This window comes from Corvus moneduloides, chromosome 14 (genome assembly GCF_009650955.1).
Source record: "Corvus moneduloides isolate bCorMon1 chromosome 14, bCorMon1.pri, whole genome shotgun sequence".
NCBI classification, from domain to species: Eukaryota; Metazoa; Chordata; class Aves; order Passeriformes; family Corvidae; genus Corvus; species Corvus moneduloides.
Genome location: NC_045489.1, coordinates 17,307,081 through 17,330,982, shown reverse-complemented (window position 1 = coordinate 17,330,982; position 23,902 = coordinate 17,307,081). Strand labels below are relative to the sequence as shown.

At 50.5% G+C, this 23,902-nt stretch overlaps 1 protein-coding gene across 3 annotated transcripts in view; it reads left to right on the top strand.

Annotated features, from left to right (window-relative positions):
• LOC116450846 (gamma-aminobutyric acid receptor subunit alpha-3-like) overlaps nucleotides 1-23,902 on the top strand; it is a 72,181-nt gene that overhangs the window by 4,980 nt on the left and 43,299 nt on the right. For all 3 annotated transcript variants that reach the window (XM_032123713.1, XM_032123715.1, XM_032123714.1), the window contains exons 2-3: nucleotides 4,484-4,612; nucleotides 8,682-8,803. In XM_032123713.1, coding sequence (XP_031979604.1) covers nucleotides 4,524-4,612; nucleotides 8,682-8,803 — 211 coding nt within the window. In that variant the 5' untranslated portion in view covers nucleotides 4,484-4,523. The remainder of the gene's footprint in view (nucleotides 1-4,483; nucleotides 4,613-8,681; nucleotides 8,804-23,902) is intronic.

Below are 23,902 nucleotides of genomic sequence, written 5' to 3'. Positions count from 1 at the left end.
TTCTCTCAGGGTTTTTTTGCAAGCTTTACCTTTCATTCTCCACCTCCAGAGTTCTGTGTCTCTCCCTTGTCAGCAGTAAGCCTGTGCTAATCACTCTTTCCTGGGAAAGCACTTCAGAATATTTAATGGTTTCTAGAATAAGGGTTTCTGGGAAGATCAGGCTCCATGTGCCAAGTCAGGAGATACCCAGTGTTGGCGCAGTTACTAGGGTACCTAGCTGATTTGGAAGGTTCCAGCACTTTTTTTTTAGTTCCCAGACCCGCTTCAGTGGGAGCAGGGGCTGGAGCTCATCGCTGTCACGAGGGGAAGGAAGGAGGGAAGGTTTTCCAATTCCTTGTTCACAGCCCATCCAGCAGGAAGGCTGTATTTCCCTGGAGTGTCGATGTCGGACAGAGAGCGTGTCTTGGGGAGGAGTGGGAATGCTCGTGAAGCCCTTAGGTGCGTGGCTATGGAGACACCTGCCAAATTCCGTGTGTTGTAAACTCCAAGCATCGCTGGGTTCCAGCTGCAGAGCGTTAGCAGGGCTCCTCAGAAAACCTGCGTTGGATTCAGCTGTGGGGGTTACCAGCGACTGCACAATCAGTGCTGAACGCATTTGCTAACCGTGCCATTAAGGAACGAGCAGTGGACAGATGGAGGGAGGAAGAAGTGCAGGGCTGCTCTGAACACACCCCATCCCTCTAGACTCCATCTTGCACGCACACAGATGAGAACCAGAAGCTCTGAGGAGATGTTCTTGAACTTACATCAAAGAGGGGGTCAGTCTAAAGAGTTGTACCACTCTTTTCCGAGCTTAGAAATTTGGGCATTCTGCACTTCTTTCCTCATGGACACTGTGCAGTTTTCGCTTCAGCAAGTCCTAGTAAGAGATTTGAGGGTTTTTTTCTTCTTCTTCTTTGAGGCTGTTAACAGCCAATTAACATTCCTAAACCCTCGCTTGGTTACACGCAGTTAAATGCACGTTGCCTGCATCCTCCCCCCGCTTTCCAGAGGATCAGGGATCCCTGCAGGTATTCAGATCAAGGCGTTGGCTGATTCAGAGCTTTCCTGAGTGGGAAGTGACAGCTGAATAGCCTTGCACGAGGACAGCCCCAGCACGGGCTGGAGGAGCTCCAGTGCTGCTTTTCCGGAGGCACACTCGTGGGTGTTCCCATCCCTTCCCTTTGCTCCAGCTGCTGCTGTGCACCGAGGGACCCCTTCATCTGCTCTGCCATCAGCATCCTCTCCAAGAGCTACTCTTGTGTGCTGAAATCTGAGGAGCTCAGTTACTGGGCTGTTGGAACCTCGAGAGTGATTTTACAAGCTGATTTTAGTAGGGAGGCTGCGTGGCCAGTAGCTGTTGGGCTTCTAAAGCCCTTTGCACCAGCTGGGTTCTTGTGTTTGCCTGTGGCTGGGCTTGCAAGAGCCCCAGGAGAGGGAATAAGTGATGCTGAGAGCTGCTGTGCCACGGGAACCACACTGGGATCTGGCTGTGGGGAGCTTTGGAAGATGCCCTAAACTGTCTGAATGGTGAAACCTCCTCCTCTGCAAAAGCCTCCGTGTGTTTTCCACCACGTTTCCTGCTTGGCAGCAAGGTGATGAGCAGGACTGGGTCTGCTTCTCAATCCATTTCCAAGTGTAAAGTAGCCAAAGAACGAGGAAAACGCCCTGCAGCCTCTTCTATCCAACTTCCCAGGGAAAACACAGTGCAAGAACCGAAGGAAAGGGATAGGAAACAGTGCCAGGCTGTTTTCCAGGCTGTGTTGTCCTTCCCGAGCCCGTAAGTGCAGCCATAGCAAACCCCCATTTTGGGGACGTTCTCAGTGTGAACAAACTGAGATGTGGCTGGCAAAATATTCACTTGGGCAAGTAGTGAAAACAGATTTTCCTCCCAGTGTGGGTGTGTAGAACTGGTTCTGATGCTTCAAATGAGACTTAAGCATAAATTTGACTTAGTTCAAGCAGCCCTGTTACCCTTGGCTAGCATCTTCCTCATCAGAACTATCCAAAGCAGAAAATTAACCTTCACCTCTGTAGAATATTGAAGGAAAACTCCATGAACAATGTTTAGTGGAAATGATGTTGTTTAGAGCTTCTTGGCACCCACATGGAAGGTGTTCTGGATTTTATCACTGCTCCTGACCCTCTGAATTACCTTGTTCCTCCATTTTCTGGTACTCTTTTCTTCAGCTTCGCTTTTCCGCTGTTGGTGCAAAATGTTCCCCACCCATGATCTCACCAAATCTGATCAAGATGGTCCCAGATGTTCTAGAGGAGCTCCTGCAGAGCCAGGAGGCACCTGCTGCAAATCCAAAGTGTCCTCGTTTGTGTGGAGATCCCTGGTCAGAGTCTGCTGGCTGTGCAAATTCTGCCCAAACAAAGCATTTTTTGAAATCAGCAGCTGAATGGGAAAATGTTGATTCCAGTGAAAATTCTCAGCGGTGTTTTTGGGGAGGGGAAGAGTGAAGAGAGCAGTGGTTCTTGTATTTTTTTATATATCTTTATTTTTTGCTTTTGGCTAGTGTTTGAAATTGCCTTAGGGAAAAAAAATCAATTAAATATTGTTGTATAATATGCAAGTTGAAGTGAAATGAAAGGGAAAAGTTGAAAGGAAATCCACTGAGAAGCTGCTCATTGAAGAAGTTCTGAATTTGCCTTGTAAGGAACATCAACATTTTATCTGTCCTTGTCGTGATTTGGATCGAGTCTCCCTGAAATGTTGGAATTTCCCACAGAACAGATGCTCAGCCAGTTAATTTGGGCTTCATCAGCAAATACGTGAATTTCCAAGGCTGTGTGTCCTTTGTCAGCTGGAAGGTGGCGAGAGCCAGAGGAGCCATCCCAAATTAGGGCTTTTCCCACCAGAGCTGTGGGTGTGTCCATGCCAGAGGCTCCTGCAGCCTCCTTTGCTGTGAGGATGAGCTTCCCCGGCTGGAACTCAGGTAGAATCCTGATTAAATCAAGCCTGAGCACACTGTGCCTCAATTAATCCTTGCATTAATTTTCGAAAGGATTTTAAGTGAGTGATGGGGAGGAAGATAAAGGTAACCAGGGCCAAATGCTGGGTTTGTTTTTTCCCCTGTGCCTGCTGTTAGTGACTATCTTGCCAGAACAAAAGCTGAGGTGGGTGGTAAGGACTGGTGGTGTCTGGCTCTTACCTTCTGCCTGCCTGGCAGCCCTTGTGCTCCTAGAGCTAAAAAACAAGCATCACGCCCAGCCTCCAGGAAGACTGTAGGGCCAAAATGCTGGGGGGGGCAGCTAAATGCAGAAATGTGACAAAACATCAGCCAGCCTGGCCTCGTGCCTCTTCTCTCCCAGGGGCAGGGGTAGCCAGGTACTCCTGTGTGATCTCCAGGTATTTCCATCCCGCTTGGCTGAGCCTCCTGCTCCCTCTGCACGGGATTTCTGCTGGGGCTTCACCTCTCCCATGTCCCTGTGCAGAAACCCCTGCTCCTTGGGAGCACTAAGGTAGCTCCCCTGCTCCCTTCACCCTGGGGCAGCCTCACCTGGCTGAGATTTGCTGTCCAGCTGCTGGAGTTTGGCTTTCCCAGCACCTCCTTCAGTGCTGGAAGGAGCTGCCTGAGGCTCTGCAGGGTTGAGTGGAGGAATGCAGAGGTCCCATTTGGCTGGCACCAGCATCTTGCCCTGGTTTCTGCGTGCTGTGATTGACTGGAGCCTTCACTGCTGGCTCTGGGGGCTCACAGGGGCTGGCTGTGCCTGGCTGCCACGGTGCTGAATCCCCCGTGTGCCAGACAAGGAGCGTTGTGAGGGGGAGATGTCACGACAAGCTGTATTTATCCAGGCTGTTGCTTGGCAGTGCTGCTCCAAGGTGCATCAACATAATGAGATACATAAAAGGAGAAGGCAGTTAAATGTGCAATAACATCACAATAAAAGTAAAACTGAGCATTAATGAAAACTCTGAGCACGCTAAGTGTAGTATCGTCGAGCATTCCCACCACCTTGGGCCTCGGTGGTCAAACTTAATAATAATTTCTGGCAGTGTCATTACCGGAATTAGATGAGGGTTTAACTGTCTAGAAAAAGATGTTGGGAAAAAAAATGGGTCTTGAGACTTCACAAGTGGTTCTGCTGTGTGGATGTCACCGAGGTAGCAGAGGCACCGGGTGAGCTGGGGACTGCTGCGAGGGGCAGGTGGTGACCGGGACGGCAGGGCGAGGTGGAGGGAAGGGATGGGTGAAGAATAGCCAGTGTGGTTACTTTGGAAATGGAGCTTTGCACTTGCTGCTGAAGCACCTGGGGAGCTGCAGGATCTGCTGTGAGGGTTTTATGTGTATTTACCTGCTCGGCTCTCACCCCACAATGCGGCTCCCCAGGGCCAGCAGTGCTCCAGGGCACGCTGCTGCCTTTGTTTCCTGGGGGTTCCATGAGATTTCAAATATGGGACCCCAGAAATACTGACTGCTGCCCAACATTAAAAACTGAACTGTTTGCTTTTCCCTAGTAAATAAAATCTCTTTTCTCTCATTTCCCTCCCTGGCAGGTTTTGGAGGCTCGTTTTGCAGTGGCTGAACGCTGACACCATGGCGCCGAAGCTCCCAGGAATGGGGCCCTTCTCCCTCCTCAGCCTAGGAGTCCTAGTTCTGCTTCTGGCTCTTCCTGCTGATGCTGGGTAAGGTGGTGAGTGCTGAGCTGTTGGCCAAGGCTGCAGTCCTCTTGCTGAACTTAAATATCCTGGGGTCAGTACCTGCATGAAGTAGCCCAGGGCAAAGCACCAACAAGGGTTTCTGCTGTGTTTGACCCTCCCCTTGTCCCTGTCCCCCTGCCTTTCACCCAGGGACTGTTCAGTCCCTAACGTGGCTGACACTGGCATTATTTGAGGTGCTCTCACTGAGGACAGTTGTCAGCATTTTTTGCAACAAAACCTATTTTCAGCTTTGGCCTCTGCACGATTCATTCTGAGCAAGGACTCTGCTTGCCTGAGTTTTAACTTGGAAGAGAGATTCCTCCCGCCCCATTTAATATTTTATACTATTTTAAAGAACAGAAAATCAATCTGCTTCATCTGTTTGGCTGCTAATGGTGTAATGACCCACGGGCAGCACACCTGAGCTGCTGCAGTGCTGTGGTTATCTGCCAGCCCTGGCTGGGCACGCTGCTCTCCTGTGCCTGGGTGTGCAGGCTCTGGCTGTCCTGGCAAGGAGAGTGCTGCTGCCAGCCTCACCTTCCCAGCCTCTGGAAGCTGTCTGGAGGAGATGAGAGCCTGTTAGTCCGTGACTGCATCCCACCAGAGCCTGTGCTGGGTGAGCTCGGGGAGCCCTTTGAGGAAGGAAGACGGAGATGCCGCCAGCTGTGGGGAGAGAGGAGCTCTGCTCAGAGGGACAGAAATGCAAATAATACATGACTTCTATAAAACATTTAGAAAAGCCTTTAGAGTGCCAGGTATGGACACTGAAATGCTGTCTGCTGTTACAAGTCCAGTAGGGATCAAGGACCCTCATGCATGAAAAGACGTCGGCGCTGCCCCTGCCGCCCTGTCCTGCCTGTTTTGCTTTGTCTGCTTGGGTCTGGCTTTGCAGCTGCATCCTGAGCCTGCCTTGCCCTGTAAACGCTGACCCTGCCCTCCTGCAGAGGCACAGCCAGCCCTGGGCTCTGCTCTCTCACCTCCAGCTGCTGGGGCCAGGTCCCCTCCCCACGATGGCTGTGGGGGTTGTCCCCATTCCCTGTGCCTGCAGCTCTGCCCTCCTCACTGCTGCCTTTTCCTCCCCATCGCGTATTCACTGGAGCCACTGCTCCCTCGCCACCTGCCATGCAGGGATTGCTCGGAATATTGGTCCCCAGGAGGATTTGCTTCCTAAATTGTGTGCAAAGGGACCCCTGTGCCACTGTGGCACAGCTCCCCAGAGAGCCTATGCACAGGTGGCAAGGTAATGACTTTTCCTCAAGCCTATCCTAATTAAATTTGCTGTAAACCTCTGTCCTTCCTGCCTAAAGGATTTTAATTATTTTAAAACCCTGATCCCCCACATCTCTTTGCAGTTCCTTTGTGCCTTGCTAAAGGGCAGCTTTAGCTTTATGTTGAGGTGAGGTGAGGCAGCCCAGAGCTTTGCTGGGGAAGGAATTATTAGCCCAAAGCAGGTGCCAGGCAGAGGTGCTGCTGGCTCTCCCCTGCCTGCACCTTCCCTTGTCCTGCCTACGCTGCTCTTCCCCCAGCACCTCCCGAGTGAATCCCACACTGCTCACATTGAAGTCAAACCCTCAAATGCCAGGCTAAGTAAAACAGCTTTGAAATTTGTAAACTCATTTTTCCCATCACCGCTGAGCCTCCGCCAGGAGTTCCTTCACAAAAATCCGTCCTCTCACTCTTTATATGATGGGTAATTTTTAAAGATAGCTTATAAAACATTAATGAATGAGCTTTCATGAGCATGCTAGCTATTCATAAGTTATAGATGGTTATATACTCATCAGCAGACACTGGGACAGATTGCTTTTAGCCATGACATCTATTGAAAGCTGGTACAATTGAAACCCCACTAATTACTGCAGGCATTTGTTAAATTTCTCAAAACTCTGCTTACCTGCAGGGAGTTCCAGCCCCGATGAAAAGCCAAAAGCAGCATTTTGCATTCAGATGGAAATCTTGGGGGCTGTGATGCAGTTTGTAATGTCAGGGGTGGTTTGGATCCGGCTGGTTGTGTTAGGGCTGGGTTAGGTGTTATCCCAACCATGCCTCACCTCCGTACCCTATGGAAACTGGGATTCCAGCACTGTGTTACCCTCCTGTGCTCCTGGAGGCTCAACTTCCTGGCTTGACCACTCCTGCAGGTGTTGCTTTGCTAAAAAGCAGAGGCCAAGTGGTCCTGTGAGAGGTGGGATGTGACCCCTCAGAGAAGTGGACCTCAGGCACTTGAAATGCAATTTCCCAGAGTGTTTGGTCAATGAAGCCAATGAAAATTAATGTCAGAATTGCCCAAAACGGAGTATTTCAATTAACTGCAGCATTCTAAATAGTATTGATTCAAACTGACTCTAGAAGTACCCGTACCCTGCTCTCAATTTTTCCTCTTTTGCTAGGAAATACTCTTTGCTCTATTTTTATCTCACAGAATCTGGGTTTTCTGTTGGGTGAACATTTTGATAGAGAACTCCAGGCCAGCTCTGGTACTTGTCACCTTACTGACCCTGCACAGTGTATTTACAGGTGCACCAGTAGTGTCAGGGGTAACCATTCTGACCAGATGGGATGCAGCAGGATTAAGCTTTGAACTCCTTAAATAATATCCCTTTTCCTGTAGTTTTTTGTTGGGTTTCTTTTTTCCCCTGGTGCATGCTCAAACCAGCGGCTGCACACAGCAAAGGAAATAAGGCTGAGGTGGGAAGGAAAGGGGCAGAAGTGTTAGGAAGTGACAATTTAGGGGCTTCTCTTCCCCCAGGATGACACTTCAGATGATCATAGGTGCCGTCCTTGGTAATTGTAACCATGAATTTCACCTCCACCACCTCTGGTTTGTGGCATTCGTGGTCTTCCTCTGGCCAGTGCTCCCCAGTTATTCCCCTCTCCATTTAGTTCCAGTTTGCCAGTCAGGGCTTCCCTGCTCCTGAGAGGCCGCTGGAGCCACTGCTGAGCATCCCTCTGCTCCAGCAGCCTTTTTTCCCCGGCCTGGCTGGGCTCCCTCAGCCATCCTTCTGCCTCTCTGTGCCTCTTAATCATTTTTTTGGGCCTCATTTGTCTCTCTCTTATTTCCTCTTCCATCTTCCTTGAAAGCTCTTCATCTCTATAGATTTTTCTTTTTTGTTTCCTGTTACTTAATCTTCTGCCTTTCCATTTGTTTTGGTCCTAACAGCTATTTCTGCTGGGGAAAGCTGTGCTTGAAGCCACAGCACTCTGTGCCATCTGAAATCTCTTTTAGAGGCAGGTGGTTCCAGAAGGACTCGCAATCTCCTTTTCTGTTGATTGAAAGGAAGACACAAAATGCAAATGTATTACTTGAGCCCCTTGTGTTTGCAAAACTGCATTGAAGGTTTTGTTCAGTGAGATGTGCTTTTTTTAGAGGAATTTACTCCTTGTTTTATTCCACCTGGGGGAGAATGTGTTCTGAGAAGATCATCTTGTTTGGGGGCTTCCAGGCTTCTTGTGCTGAGCAGAGATGGGAATGTGGAAACTCATTTGTTTTTATGAACAGGGAAAGTTCAGCAAACTGCAGAGATGGTTCACTGAGTGTTTTAATGATCAGGCTTTAAGCCTGAATTCTTACTTTTCTGTCTCCCCTCTTCCCTGGGGCAGAGATCTTTGAAATGGCTCAATCTGGCAAATCACTGGTGTCACTTTTTCCATGCTGCCTGTAAGGAGATGGTGGCACTTGAATGACTGAGCTTCCCACAGCCTCTGCTCAGAAAATTTCCCTTCTTAGGGGAAGGCAAGGGACACTGGGGCAGGCTCCCTGTTAAATTAGGGCTCCTAAACCACTCCCTGTGGTGCTGCTGGCTCTGAGCAAGGAAAGGTGGGAATGGGGCAGCAGGGAGGCCTCAGTGGTGAGGTCTGTGGGGAGTTGATCAGAAATGCCCTGTGGTGAGTCCTGCAAACACATCACTCTATCAGAAGCTGAGCCCCATCCTGCAGTCCAGGCTGGAGCAGGAACCAGCATCCCTTCATTCCCTGTAGCTGCTCAGAGCATGCACAGCGTAGATTTCCCTCCTAACCTTTCTTCCCTGGTTTTTCCCCACTCTGTGTGTGCCAGGCTCTCTCAGAAGCACGTCTCGGACGTGGTGGATGACAGCAAAGACAACATCACCATTTTCACGCGCATCCTGGACAGGCTCTTGGATGGATACGACAACCGCCTGCGGCCTGGGCTCGGAGGTCAGTCGGGTGCTTCCCACAGCTGTGTGGCTTTAGCAAGGAGAGGCAGCACAGATGACTTTTTAAAAACTCTGGTGCTGTCAGGAGGGGAGGCAGGCTCAGTGCCAGGCTCAGCCTGTGGCTGGTTCCCCATTTTGAGCCTGTGCTGTTTCGCTGTTTGATATCTCGTGGGCTGAGAGGTGCAAGTCCCTGGGTGCTGTGGTGGCCTGTGAGAGTGAAAGGACAGGCCTGTAGATGGAGCAGCTGTGGATGAACTTATTCCTGCTGTTTTAGAGGCTTTACCCTTCCAGAAATGCAGAAAAGAAAGACATCGAGGGGCTGGAGCATGTCCAGAGAAAGGCAGCAGAGCTGGGGAAGGGTCTGGAGCACAAATCTGATGAGGAGCAGCTGGGGGAGCTCAGCCTGGAGAAAAGGGGGAGACATTCTCACCTTCTACAGCTCCCTGAAAGAAGGTTGTAGCCAGGTGTGGGTCAGTCTGTTCTCCAAGGTAACAAATGGCAGGACAAGAGGAAATGGCCTCAAGTTGCACCAGGGCAGGTTTAGATTAGATGTTAAGAAAAAAAACTTCACAGAAAGGGTTGTAAAGCACTGGAATAGGCTCTCTGGGGAAATGGTAGAGTCACCATCCCTGGAAGTGTTGGTGTGGCACTTGGGGACACTGAACATGTGCTGAACATGCTGGTGGTGCTGGGTGGACAGTTGGACTTGATGACCTTTTCCAACCTGAACGATCCTGTGGTTCTGTACCACCAGCTTGCAGAACCTTCAGCTCATGTTGGCATTGCCTTTTAGTCAGTTTGCTTTGCTACAGAGCCTCTATCTCCACATATTCTCAGTTATTTCCTATGCAGCTGTCACCTGGCAAGCTCTCCCCCTGTGCTGCTCTGGGCACCGGGCACTCACCCAGGCCCTGCTGCCACCATTGCTGCTGCTGCAGAGGCTCTCTGCAAGCTCCTGCACTTGTCTGAGGTGCTTCAGAAAGCAAAGCCGTGGCAGTCACCTTCCCACCTAATGCCTACAGCTCCAGTCAGCATGATGTGAGGGGGCAGAAGGAATGGGGAGGTGTGTGGGGAAGGCAGCTGTGAGGGTAGGGAGACGCGGGCCTGGCTGGTTTCCTGGTGTGTTGTTGCTGTGGCAGAGGGGGCCCTTCTCAGGTGCTGACAGCTGTGTGTCCCTGGGGCTGCCAGGGGGATGTCCCTGCACTGCTCTGAGCTCTCCTGCCCAGCAAAGGTGTGCTGCTGGACCATGACTTCACCCAAAGCTGGAGGCACCACATGCTGTCCCATTTTCTGAAGGTCCTGCTGCTTTCCTGAGCTCTTGCTTGCTGATGGGATCTCCTGGAATGGCACTTTCCTTCCCCAGAGCAGCCTTTGCCTCTTCCCAGCCCCCTGTCCACCTCTGTGCCACAGCCCAATGCCCTGCAGCTGCCCTTTGAGACCACGCCAAACCTGGGGAAGAAGGGCTTTTCCCGTGAGCATCCTCCTCTCTGCTGTGCTGCGGGACGCAGACAGGAAAGGGTTACCGTGGCTGCATAAGCAATCAATCAGTTTTATTGCTTTTGTTGCTTGTTTCTTTCCCCTGGAATTAACTGTGGTCCCACTAATAGCTTTGCTTCCTCAAGTCTCCCCGAAGGCTGTATTGATTGAACTGAAACGGGTTCTGCGAGGGGACTGAGGGGGCATTTGTGTTCACTGCAGGCTCAGCTGCAGACAAGCCCGTGCAAAGTATTAACTAGAGGACTCCCAGGAGCTCCTTGCTGGGGGAGTTCAAACCTTTCTTGGAACATCTTTGCTCTGTTGCTTTAGATCCTTTAATAACGTGTTTAACATAATAAATTGCCTTTGCCTGAGCCAGCCACTGCGTGTTTAAAGACTGCTTTCACCTCGGTGTTCCCCTGCTGAGGCACTCTGGCAGATGGGAGGTGTTGATGAGGGCTGCAGGTTTTGGGGGCTCTTGATTTGAGTGAGCTGTCCTCAGTGTGTTCCTGAGTACATGGAGCAGCCTGGTGAGCCAGGCTCTCCCCACTTTTAGCTGTTTTTCCCAACCCTTGGAGGTCTCTCAGGAGGAGCATTAGAAGCAAAGACCTCTCCCACTGCTGCTGGTGGCCAGAGAAACTGAAATGGTCCTGCAGACTCCAGAGTTTGGGGTTGATGGAAGAGCCTGGGGTGGCAGTCAGCAAGAGATGGGCTCCTGCTGTCCAAGGCTGTGTGAGGGCTGGGAAAGTGATTGCTTTGCTCCAGGTGAGCAACTGTGCTGCTGTTGGAATGTGTGATGGACAAGGAACATTGGTTTTCCTGTGAGACAGCACTGGGCAGTCCCTGCAGTCTCCCCATTTCCCTCGGGAATGAATTCCACTTGCTTTTCTGAAGATGTCAGGCAAGAGCATCCATTAGTACCCTGCAGTCCATGGAAAGGGCAGATGTGATGATCTTGTGCCCACACCCAGGCTGGTGGAAGGATGGAGTTCCCTAAACTGTGCGTAACCTGTGGGAAGCAGGACATGCAGGCTCTTTGCTTGGTTGATTTCCCTGTTCTGGATGGGATCCCCCTGCAAGCACTTGGGGTATGGAGGGCTGAGCAGGGTTTGGGGCTGCAGCACCTCTGAGGGCTCTGCAGTGCTGTGTGTGCTCAGTGCTGTCCCCCTCCCTCAGCTTCCTGTGCGCCGGGAACCGAGCAGTGTTTGTTTAGACTTTGGGAGAAGACACTGTGTAAGCAGCAGAGTGTTAATGTGGTGACTTCTCCCCTCAAGATAGCCTCTTTGTATTTATTTTCTTATCCCCTCTGTTTTCACCATCTGCTGCCACCCACTCTAATAGCTCCCATGCCAGAGCTCCTCTTCCTACCAGGATGCTGCAGACATGAGCTGAAGCAAGCCCATGCTGAGGCTGCTCAGGAGTGCCTGGTGCTGCAGAGCCAGGCTCCAGGTGAGGGTGGCCCTGGGCCCCCAGACTGGACACATCCTGTGCAGCCAGGGGTCTGTGCTGTCCTGAGGCAAGGGGAGCTTTGTGAGCACAGTCCAGGCTGACTTAGAAGAAGAAAGGCAGAGGGAAGGTGGCTGTCAGACCCCTCCTTCTGCACTGGGGACATGACCATTTGTGTCCCAGTTTCTGGCAGGAGGTTTCTCCCTGTCTCTGCCAGCTGAGCTAGGGCTGGATTCCTCTTAGGAACAGACCCGAGTCATTCCTTTGGCCCCATGACCACTGAAAGACAGTTTGGGCTTGGGGAAGGGGTAGCTGCATAAACAGATCATCTTCTAGGACTCAGTGGGGGAGGAGAGGAGGGCACTGTCAGCAGATAGCCTGTGCTTCCCCTGGGAGAACACGGGGCAGATTGGTTATTAAGTCAGAAGAGGAGCAGCAATGGACCCCAAGGGAATGGAGACATCTGTTGTCCTGGCCAGCTTTGCAGGATCAGAACATGTCCCAGGAGAGCTTCTGTGGACAGCACGGGCCTCTGCTCCTGGTGTGGAGCTGTGAAGTCGTGCAGATCCTCTGCCCAGCCTGGAGGGGCTGCAGTGGGAAGTGTCTGTTTGTAGCTCTCAGGTTCTCCTTGTTGGGGCTCCCTGCAGAGCCTCATTTATGCACCTGGAGCTTACCTGGAGCTTGCAAGAGCAGGAGAGAGGAGATGTGGCCAGGAGAAGGAGGTGGAACTGTCTGACCAAGGGAGAGATGCTCAAGGAGTGGGATGCAAATTATGGGACCATGAGTGATGCTTCAAAGTGATGGATGCACGAAACTCCCCTGTGTGCCCCTGCAGTCCTTCCAGGGCCAGTGTGCTGTCCAGCACAGTGAGCACAAGGGTCAATGCAGTGGTTGGGGCTTTGAGGGTCAGTGGTGCTCCCTGGACAGCTGTACCCCCTCTGCCTGCTTTCCTAACTGATGACATTTGGGCCCAGTGTGCTGCAAATGAAGCAGAGCCATCCTGGGAATGCCTGGGCAGGGGCAGGAGGGGACATTTCCAGGCTTTTCCTTCCTTACAGCCTCGAGAATGCTTTAAATATGCTTTGGCAATGCAGGGCTATCAGAGAACACCCTGCTGTTCAAGGAGGAGGCGTGTGGGACCTTTCCACAGCTGTTTGCAAAGCAGGGCAGGGGTTTCTTCCAGCTCAGCCAGAGACTGCCTGCTCCACGGGGCCAGGGGTGTGCCTGAGGTACATCTGAGGTAAGGCTGAGGAACCCAGAGGGCATCTGGAGCAGTGCTGGATGAAGTCTTTGTATTGAGTGGCTGGGAAGCATTCCAGAAAACTGCTGGCCTTTCCCAGGGCATGCCAGGAGGGAAAGATTTTTGCCCCAAGGAAGAGGAGAAGAGAGTAAGCTGGTCAGTTTTCTAAAAGATGAGTTGTAAACATCCCAGATAAGCCAGTTTCTCCAGTTGCAATTAAAAAGCAATTTGTGCCGTGCTAAGCAGCTAGGCTGGGATCAATCAGTGTTATCCCTCCTGGATGCAGCATAACTGACAAAGTAACTCGTGGTATTTCCTTGAAGCTTCTACAGCATCTCTGGAGTCCCTGAACAGCTCAGCCCTTCTGAGGGGGTGGTGGCTGCTGAGCATCCTGCCAGGCCAGCTCTGCACCAGGGGTTTCTGGACACTGAGGAGCTTCCTGAAGTGTCCATGGGGTTCAGCAGGACCAGCAAACACAGGCATCTGCATTAAAGCAATGCCATTCCCCAGGCAGAGCAAGGCACTTCACCCCTTGGGATCCTTCTTGCTTGGGCACAGGGCGTGGCACCCGTTCCTTGTCCCTGGGCTTGGTCCCATCCAGGCAGAGGGGAGCCCCAGCTTGTACCCTCCCAAGTGGGCATATCCAGAGAGTGAAAGCAACCCAGGCTCCTCCTCCTCTTCCCCACTGAGGTGTTCTTTGTGGCTTGGTGACAGCACTTCCCAGCCCATGTTGGGCTCAAGCAGAACTCGGTGCAGTCAGGGCCTGCTGCTCACAACAGGACTCAGATCAGGGCTGCCCACCTGGGCCAGTGGTGCCTTTTATCTATCCTTACAGTGTCAGCTCTGTCTTGCCAATGGTTTTGATCTACAGCCACCTGTTAATATTTATCCTGCTGTTGTATTTCCATTATTATTTTGTTGGTGAAGTGCACCTCAGTTGGGGTTTCTCTCGTTTCCTCTTTCTGCAGTGCTGTGTTTCCTCCTGCTCTTTTAATGGTGGTGTAGTCTGGCAGGATGGCTCCTGAGGAACATCTGTATCCCTGTCTGGCCACCTGTATTTCACTAATTCACGTGCTGATGGCCAAGAGGTTTTGGATCTGGGTTCAGAGCAGCTCCCTTTAGGCTGAGACATTCCCAGGAGATGCTTGGTGTGTTACACTTCAGTGCATCTGTCATTTTGGCCTGAGCTCCTGCAGGTAAGGGCTGGTCTGTCACTGTGGGAGCGTTAAGGCAGAGGGGCTGAAATAGTCAGAATAATTAAATTACAGAGCTTCCTTCTCCTGAAAGTACAGTACTCTCCAAGATGAAACAGCGAGACCTTATCTGCCTGGCAGCATCCAGGAAGAAATCTGTTTGCAGTGAAAGTAACCTATAACAGAGGTAGAAATTGTTAAATTGTCCAGATTGAAGTTTACAGAACTTTTATTTCCTAAAATCCGGATGAAACGTTGAAATTGTCCTTTTCACTCGTGGGTAGGTTTTTCACCTGTGTGTGATGAAGCTGCCTCAAAAACATTATCTAGATCTACTGTTTGTGTGAGAGAAACACGAGATGACAAACAGAGGGGTCCTCTGTGGTTTATTACAGTTTCTACGCTTTCAGGTCTGTGTTTAGTCTGTTTTTCTGTCTTAATGTTCCACTTCTCCCAACTTCTCATCTCTTCCCTCTGATCTGACTTCATGCTTTGTATTGATTACTCCAGGGAGGAATTTGATCCTTTCTTAGGAAAAAAATCCCCCAAATCCAGGCTTATCTCAGATTTTTGTCTTTGAGCTTCCTTGATGAGTTTTAATTTGAAGCTGAGGCATTGCCTGAGCAGCGTTTCCTTCTGTTTACCTTTCTGGGCAACGGGGACCCTGCTCTGTCTTGTCAAACTTGTGAAGTCAAGATCTGTGAACAAATTAAAGAAAGGTTGTCTCCTCCTCGGGGGCAGCTCTCCGAAGGCAGCTTTGCCATGGATTCTCCTCTCTGGTGCAGAATTCCCGGTGGTGTTGCTGTTTAAACCCCTGGTGCACGGCGAGAGCAGGCTCTGTGTGAAAAGGCTTGCACACTTCAGAAGGCAGGCGAGGAGCAGGGCCCTGACAGCTGTGCCTAAGGGTGGAAGTCTTTTCTTAAATAAGTTATGAATGTGCTGAGGGCAGCAAGCCTGTATGAAAGCTTCAGGGATATCACAAACACTCGGGAGGGGTCAGGAACCCACTGTGAAAAGAGATTGATTGATTGCTTTTGGTGTGAAACAGCACCTGGCTTTGGGTCAGCACTGGGTGCTTTGGGGGCATCTGGCAGCTGCCAGTGCCACTGCAGAGCTGTGAGTGGGTCACCACGCCGGGTCCATGCCCAGCCACCCTCTGAAGGGGCAGTTGTGTGGCCAAAGTCCATCACCAGCTGTCCTTGCTGTGCACGCTCCTGGGCTCTCCAGAGCGCCTGACCAAGCCCTCAGGCTGTGGGGTTGTGATCTGTGAGGAGGGGAAGGTGTTTCTCCTGCTCCTGTGGATGCTGTTTTTCAGCTGGTGCCTTCCCTTGCTCTGTGTGTTTGCAGCGAGGAGCTGCTGACCCTGCCATGCACCCACGCAAGAAGATTTTCCCCAAAGGGCGAGAAATTTTTCTTGGAAAGGAAAAGAAAGGAAAGCCATCTGGAGGGGATTTTTGCCCCAGTAATATGTACTGGAGTAACATTTCAGAGCTCCAGTGCTGGATCAGACACCTGCAGTGAAGCAGTGTGAACATCGGGCAGCTGATCTCTGCCCGAGGGGGAGCTGTGGATGTGTCAGAGACGGAATGATGGTGTTTGTTTGTAATGACTCTGGAAGGCGATAGCTGATGTTTCAGCATGTTGAACATGTGTTAGATGGGTTTAAGAACATTAGTAGATGATGTTATAGATGGCTATAAACTGCTTGTGAGGATGTCTTTATTGATCTGTTGGACTATGGCAGCTTCTCCTTTATTAGAATTTCCATTCGTTCAGTCCCATGTAAAGGATTTATAATGTGGCTTGGATATGGATTGAGAAATAAGATTTTTTTTTTTATTGGATGTTAGAGTTTAAAAACAACTTTAATTGGTTTGTTCTGGGAAGCTGGTGGTGAAACAACTGGTCAAATAGTGAGGAAACAGCAGCTATTTCATTTGTTGAGCTAGAGGATAAAATGCTTGCAGCAGTTCATGTAGTAATACAGAGGCACTGTTTATGTCTGATGAGGCAAAGTCATTGATTGTGTTGGTGGTGAATCCATCTGGAAGAAGCAATCAAATCCCATCTATGTGAGCCCCCTGTGGCGGGGGGATTAATGCTGCTGATTCAGACCTGTTAGCTTCTTAATGCTGTTCCATTTATTTAAAGGTTATTGTTTGATTAAATAAAAATACTGGGGTGTTTGTGAGGGTGAAAGATGCATGGGGCTTTGGGGAGTGCTGTGGAACTGTGCAGGGTCCCTTAAGCAAATACTACTAAAAGTCAGAGTTGCAGTAAGTGGCAAAACTCTCACATGGTGGGGCAGGAATTTCCTGTAATATTTCTTTGTCTATGAACCTGTAACTTAACTTTAAAAATGTGCCTCTGAAGGATGTGCAGCTAATGTTTGTAGAAAAAAAAAAAAAAAAAAAGAGTGCTCATGGAATACTGACAATTATAGGCACAGAGTATAGCCTAGAGAGGGATTTTAATCTGCAGTTTGCATCGTGAGAAAAGGACACCCTGTTCTCTTTACCTGCTGGAAGGATATAATTCAAACAAAAGTTTTGATAACAACAAGCATGGAAGAAGCATATGATTTTTTTTCCCCCCCCCTCCCTCTCCCAACCTGCTAGAAAATCCTATTGATGATAAAGTTCAGGCTGAGTCAGTGGATGGAACGACTCGTGACTGAAGAGAAATAAATTGTGTCTGAAAAGTCCAGAAGCTGTTTCAACATAGCCAAAGCCATTTCAGACAGCTCTGGTTTGGAAGGATCGGTTCTGATATGAGAAACTTTGTTGAGGGAAAGGGTCTGAGGACCATAAGAAACCCCCCCAAAGCACAGGCATTGGCTGGGTACAGTGCCAGAGGCTCTGCACAGGGCTTAGTGCATCCTTCAGAGCTCTTGTTGAGGAAGTTTTGTGTCCATGCAGGCCAGATCAGGGGCTTTTTGCTGTCTGCATTCCTACTTACTCACCTGAGTACTTATCTCATCACGTGGATATCACTTTAGCCAGCTGTGGCCACTGTCCTGCAAAAAATGAAGGTGCAAATTCTGCTGGGCTTTTTTTCCCCCTCAAGTCGTGTTTTCTGTGAAGGGTCTGTGCACAGGTGGGAATTGAATTCCAGGCTTTTGTGCATGAAAGATTAGAGCTCTTCCCTTTGGAGAAATGCACCTGGTCTCGCCTGAGAATTTGAAAATGCCTTTTCCTAGAAAAGGGCCTTGTCTGCTTTCATGAGCAAGGGTTAAAGAACAAAAGCATGAAATCTCCTTTCTTCTCCCCTGATCAATCTAGCTATCATTATGAGAGCAGCTTTCTGATAGCTTCTCTTTGTCATGTAATGTTAATACCATTAAGTCCACTTTGGCAAGGGAAGCGATGTATAATTAATTTGCAAATCAGTAAAGTGGATGTGATTTTTATACAAAGGAGAAGGTCTTTAACTGCAGAAGGCTTTGTGTGGGCATGGCCATGCTTGGATGGGACCCCCCTGAAGCATCCCTCTCCGAGCAGTTCCTCTGTGTGTCCCTCTGGGGACACAACTTAAGTGGGGCCCATTTGCTGCCCTCCAGCAAAGGGACTGAGTCTAATAAATAAATGGGAACCAGGTGGGGCAGGGCTGAGGTTAGGAGTGTGCAAGAGCCTCTGAACACCTGCCCAGTGAGTTGGTGGAGCCAGCTGAAAATACCTTTAAGACTTTGCCTCCATCCACTTGTTTTGTTGATTTAGGTTTCTTAAAGCTTTGGCTCTATTGGAATTATTATTATTTTGATGCAGAAGGCATTAAAAAGGGGAAAGGAAAAAATTCCAAACCCTATCCGGACTGATTTGTTCCCAGAAATATGTTCAATTTTGTGTGTATAATTGAAAGGGGCTAAATATAGCTGTATTAATATTTATGGGCCTTATGTTGGAGTCAATACAAGAGTTGCTGTTCAAGGCAATTAAGCTTTACCTTTTCACATGTAGGATTTCGGTGTTTGGAGATGACATTAGTGGTGTGACCTGCATCCAAGACAGAAAAAACGAAAAGCATGCCATCATCTGTCGAGTGTGATAGCCTGTATTTAGTGCTGTTTGCTGACAGGCAGTTTGTCTCCAGCCAGGGTGATCTCTCCAGAGCAGGGCTGCTGTCTTAATAGCAGGGAAATCAGGGCTCTGGGAGGCTTGCAGGAGAATCATCCCTGCTGTGTTTTGGGAGGAACTGAGCGACGAGACACTGGTGACATCACAAAGTGACGATTGCCCACCTCTGCTGCCTCTGTAGGTGCTGGGGATAAAGGGAAAATGGTGATGGTGGCACTTCATGGATCCCATTTGTCTTCACACCATCCACATCCCAGAGCTGAAGCATGGGAAATGTGACTGTCAGGAGTGGAAGTGCACGGGGCTGGGAGGGCTCTGTGCCCTGTCCCTGGGCTCGGGCTCTCTGTGCCAGTCTGCAGGGCCAGTCACAACCTTCATGTCACCAAAGCACCAGGGAAAGCAAATCCTGTCCAGGGCTCTGAGCTGCTGTGGGGAGCGCGTGCACAGGGAATGAGGTCGGGGCTGTAACGATGAAAACAAGTCAGTTTGCGTTAGTAACGAAGGCAAAGGGATGGTGTGCTGGATTTCTGAAGCACTGCCTTTCAAGGGAAGGGTATCGCTGGGATAACATGACAAGAATCCCAACAGTGGCTGAATTGCCCTGCATTGCTGCTTTTTGGGAGCTGCAGCTCTTCACTGCTCCAGTTAACAAAGAGCTGTTAGATGCTGTAAAACCTCTCACTGATGGGGACTGTCTGAGTCCCGCCTGTCTCCTAAATTTGATCGATGTGTCAGGCTTTTCCTTTCTTCCATCTGGCTCTGGCGACCGCCTTTGGGAAGGAGAGCTGCAGCAAGGAGCCATGGCTGGGGTTAACCTGCCCTCCCGAGGGCTGCAGGTGGAGATTGTCTCAGTGACGCTGATCGTGGTGCTCATCCCTGCTCCAAGGACTCTCAGATTCTGAGTGGGTGTGTTTCTGTTCTTTCCCTGGTGCATGGTGTGTTTTGGTAGCTGGAGGCCTCTTAACCTCCTTCAGTAACCATCAGGGGGGTGCATTTTCTGAGGATTTTCATTAGCTTTGGCTGCTGGAGGACAATGACTGCTTAAACAGGGAGGGAAAAGTGGAAATCAAAGAGCACACCTGCTGAGGTAAAAATGGGGGCCATGCTTTCGGTGGTGGAAGATGAGTTTTCAACTCCAAGCGGCCCTTTGGAATTCCACCTCAGCTCTGGGGATTCACTCCGGGTGATGCTGACCCCAGCACTGGTATTTCCAATTACTGGTAACATAATCCTGGCCCAAGGGTGCTGGCTCCAGAGCAGAGGAGTTTTCCTTGGTGTGCCTGTGAGTGAGCCAGTCCCACCTCATCCCTGTTCCTTAGCAAGGGCAAGCCAAGTCATACATTAAGGAACAAGGAAATTGCACCAGTTAAATTTAAAAAACTCATTTAGCTAAAGCAGTGTAAGCGTCCATGAATATTTATCTGATGTTATGGAAGCGTGTGGACTCCCACCTACTTTATTAAATTGATTTTCAATAAAAATGCAAGTGGAAGACGTTTGATTAATGGCTGGTGGGACGGGACAATTAATGTGAAGCCTGGAGTCAGCAAGAAGTGTCCCCTGAGCCTGTGTGTCCCGGCTCAAAGCTGGGCTAAGAAAACATTTCTAAACTCCTCCGAGGGACACCAGCAGTGTTTATCCATGTGGTTTTCTAAAACAGGGTAAACAGGAGCTGCCCTTTGGCTGAGGCTTTGCTGAGGTCCTGACCTTGAAGCTGGCGTGTGGTGTTTGCTCCCAGTGCTCTGATTTTCCCTGCTTTTCCCACCCCTCGGAGGAGGCTGCACCTGAGAATTAAAGCCAGCAGCACGCTCCGGCGCTCGTGTCGGGTTTGAGTGAGGCTCCCTGGGCCTTTGCATTTAAACATGCCTGGGATTAGCTCCATCAGCCTCCAGATCTGCTCAGCTCCTACCAATTTCCTCGCTCGGATTTGTCTCCTGGAGGAAGGCAATTTGGAGCTGTAATGTTACAGCTCTATTAAGGATCTCCAGCACGGTTTCCCACCGGGATCCTCGCGGGGCTGGTGCCGCCTCTTTCCGAGGAGCTGCTGGGAGATGCTGATGGTGGGGCAAGTGAAGGTACCTGGGGGAACCTGAACAGCCCTGCATGGCCTGGGGGCTCCCCTATCCCGGATGGCAGCAGAGCTGGAGGCTCCTTGCAGCCTGGAATAGAAACTCCCCGCTGGGGTCTTGTGAAAAATCTCGGGAAGCTGCTGTGGGAGGGATGTTACCTGTCCCGTTCTCTGCAGGGCTTTGCAGAGCCATGGGTGTAGGGTTTGGGGGGTGATGGTTAGGGGCAGGCATCGTGCCTTGGTGGGGCAGGGAAGGCTGGGGTTAGGCAGGGAGGTGTCTCCATCGTCAGCATCCCTCAGCTCCACCCCTGTGGGGCATGGAGAGGTACCACAACACCCTGAACCACTGAAACTGCTGCCCAAGTGGCCCCAGATAAATTATACCTGGGGCATGAATCCTTCCCCCAGCCAGGATGGGAGCCCCATGCCCAGGCTCCTGCACCGGGGAGAGGGATGAGCGTTTTGATGCCGTCACCCCTTCCCAAGGGGCACATGGCACCCAAAGAGCTACAGCCAGGTGGCACAGGGAGAGCATCCAGGGGCAGGGAGCTGCAGGTGCTCCTGCTGCTGCACCTCCAGCATGGAGAGGCTCGTGCAGTCTCTATTTTGCTGTTACTTCGGGGTTTTCTCTACATGCCAATGTGGCAGCAGAGAATAGGCACAGACACTGTCAGCACATGCTGAGCTGGTTGGGCACTCCCCTCATGCTCTGCTGGGGAGCTGGGCATGGACAAGAGTGATGGGAACAGAAAGGAATTAAAAAAAAAAAAAAAGATGGGAGCAGGTGCTGGCAAATAGCTGTATGGCAGGAAAAGAGAGGGAGAGTTGTGGTTGAAAACAGAAGCTGAGGAAAGGCAGATTGGCAGGCAGCATATTTCTGGAGACAGCTCTCTCCTCTGTAGGCTGAGTCACCTAAGAAACGTGTCAATAAAACACACTCTCGGGCACTGTCTCTAATAAATATATATTTAAGAGAGACATTTCTTCAAAACTTCTGCTAGGAGATGTCGAATTCTGAAGGGATGCCATGAAAAATGACATCTCCCGTGGAAGCAGGGAGTTGCCATGGGAACTGGAACGCTTTGAACATACATCACTAAAACAAGAAAACATTTTCCCCAGCAAAGGAAATTAAAAATTACATACATCTGGAGGCATCTGCCCTCTGCCTGTCTCTGATGGGAGTATCAGAGTACCATGCAGCATATCATAACTCATGTAGCGGGCAGGACTGACAATTCCCTATCAGCTGCTGAATTTCTGTGAGTAACTGTGATAAAAAAAGCCTTCCTGTCCTTGGGACAGGCAATGCTGGTGCCTGAACAGTGCTGGGGAGGGGGAGGTTCAGAGGCAAAACGGAATTTCCTCTGAAATTGTTTTGCTCGCCTGGGGATAAAACAGCAGCCTGAATGCACAACTAAGCCCATCTTGCCACATGGGCATAACTCCACTGCTGCCAGGGTTTGCTGGCCCCATTTGGCAGCCAGCAACTTTTCCTGGGAAGCAGGGGGAAGGCAGCTGAGAGGAGCACAGTGCAAGTTTGGGGGTTTATCTTGTGCTTTGGAGACTCTGTTTTTCCGTGCAGCAAACCCAGGAGGAGTTATTTGCACCTGGCAGTCAGTGCATTTCTTTCTCTCCTTTCTTTCCCAGTGCCTTTCTCGGTGCGTGCAGAGGTGGCACAGGGTGAGCTCAGGGGAAATGCTAAATTGACCAGCGCAGGGCAGTGTGAATTAAATCAGTTTATTTGCACACTGTATTGGCATTGCTGAAGTAAGTGAGCGCTGGCCACACAGCCCAGTGACCCGTGTGTGGCAGGGGACAGACAGCTCGCTGCAGAGCTGGGCTCTGGCACAGCTCACACCACACTGGGGTGCATAAAGAAGGGAAAACGTTTGTCTGCAGTGCCCTGGCAGTGGAGGAGGTGAAGGATGCCAGAAGCATCACCGGAGGGACACTGTCTGAGGAGCTGATTGAGTTCTCCACTGAAGGAAACGCCAGCCAGGAGCTAATGGATGAGGGAACCAGAGTGCAAATTACAGTGTTGCTCCCTGCTAGGGTACTCTTGTATCTTGTCTCAGTACCTGGCGCTGGCCTCGGGGGACAGGCTTGAAAATTAAACGGGCCCTTCCTCTGAGCTGTACAGCAACCCCCAGGAGTCACTTTCTATTTTTTTATTTCCATTTTTTGCCCACTACAGCCCATCACGTGGCCTGGCAATCCTCAGCCTGCAGAGCAGCCTGGAATGAGATACAGCCAGAGGCTCAGGAAGGCAGCACTGGGGCTGGAAGGCAGGTGGGGAGACCGAGGCACAGCAGAGCTGCCTTCACTGCATGCTCAGTGCCACGGTGCAGAGAGCAGCAGTGGTGGGGCTGGAGCTCGGGGCTCAGCCTGCAGACCTTGTGCACCTCACTGAGACATTTCTTTTGTTCCTTCTCCCTCGGCAATGCCATAAATGTAATGCAGTGTGTGTCTCATTTGGTTTGAGTGAGACTCTGTTCAATTTTGGGGTCCTCATGACAAGAAAGACATTGAGGGGCTGGAGCGTGTCCAGGGAAGGGAATGGATCTGGGGAAGTGTCTGGAGCACCAGGAGTGGCTGAGGGAGCTCAGCCCGGAGAAAAGGAGGCTCAGGGGAGACCTTATCACTCTCTACAACTCCCTGACAGGAGGGCGCAGCCAGGTGGGATTGGTCTCTTCTCCCAGGCAGCCAGTGACAGGATGAGAGGAAGTGGCCTCAAGTTGAGTCAGGGGAGGTTCAGCTTGGATATTAGGGAAAATTTCTTTACTTAAATGGTTGTCAAACCCTGGAACAGGCTGCCCAGTGAAGTGCTGGAGTCACCATTCCTGGAAGTGTTCAAAAACCACATGGATATGGTACTTGAGGACACAGCTTAGTGGTGGTGCTGGGTTGATGGTTGGATTTGATCTTAGAGGTCTTTTCCAGCCTTAACGATTCTCTGATTTTTCTTGCATGCCCCTGTTTGCTTCCTGCCTTTCCAGTCTTTGCAGCTGCTTTCTCTGTTGTCTCTCAATGATTATCAGCTTGGCAACAGCAGCTTTGTATTGCACCTTTGTGCTTATCTTTTTCCTGGGGATCCGCCTGATGAATTGCAGAGCTCAGTAATTGCTTTACAAACACTAAGGATGTTACTGGCACCGATCTGAAGGTTTTGCAGCTCCTCTTAAAGCAACTGTGGCCTGTTGGGAGGTGGTGATTTCTGTTAAAGAAAGGCTTGCTGAGCATGAGTTAACAAAAGGCCTCGGTGGTTTTGGGAAAGGGAGTAAGCAAAAAGCTGCCAGGGACAGTCTGCCTGAGGAAGAAGCTTCAGAGGCACACAGGGTTCATGTAGGTTGTGGAGAAGCCTGGTCTAATAAGTGGTTTTGCCAGCTGGGTTGTACATGTGTGAAGGGGTACAGCAAAGGCCCCTGTGGCTGCTTTGTTCTGGTGCCTCATCTCTCCAGTGTTTGCAACCTCAGCCACGGTACTGAGGCACTGAACCCGCTGCAGTCCTTCCTTGAGAGTGCTGTTCTCCAAGATCCTTTGATATGGTCAGCAAGAACGCTGTCATTGATCCCTAAAGGGGAAAATTAACTTAAGATGAAGT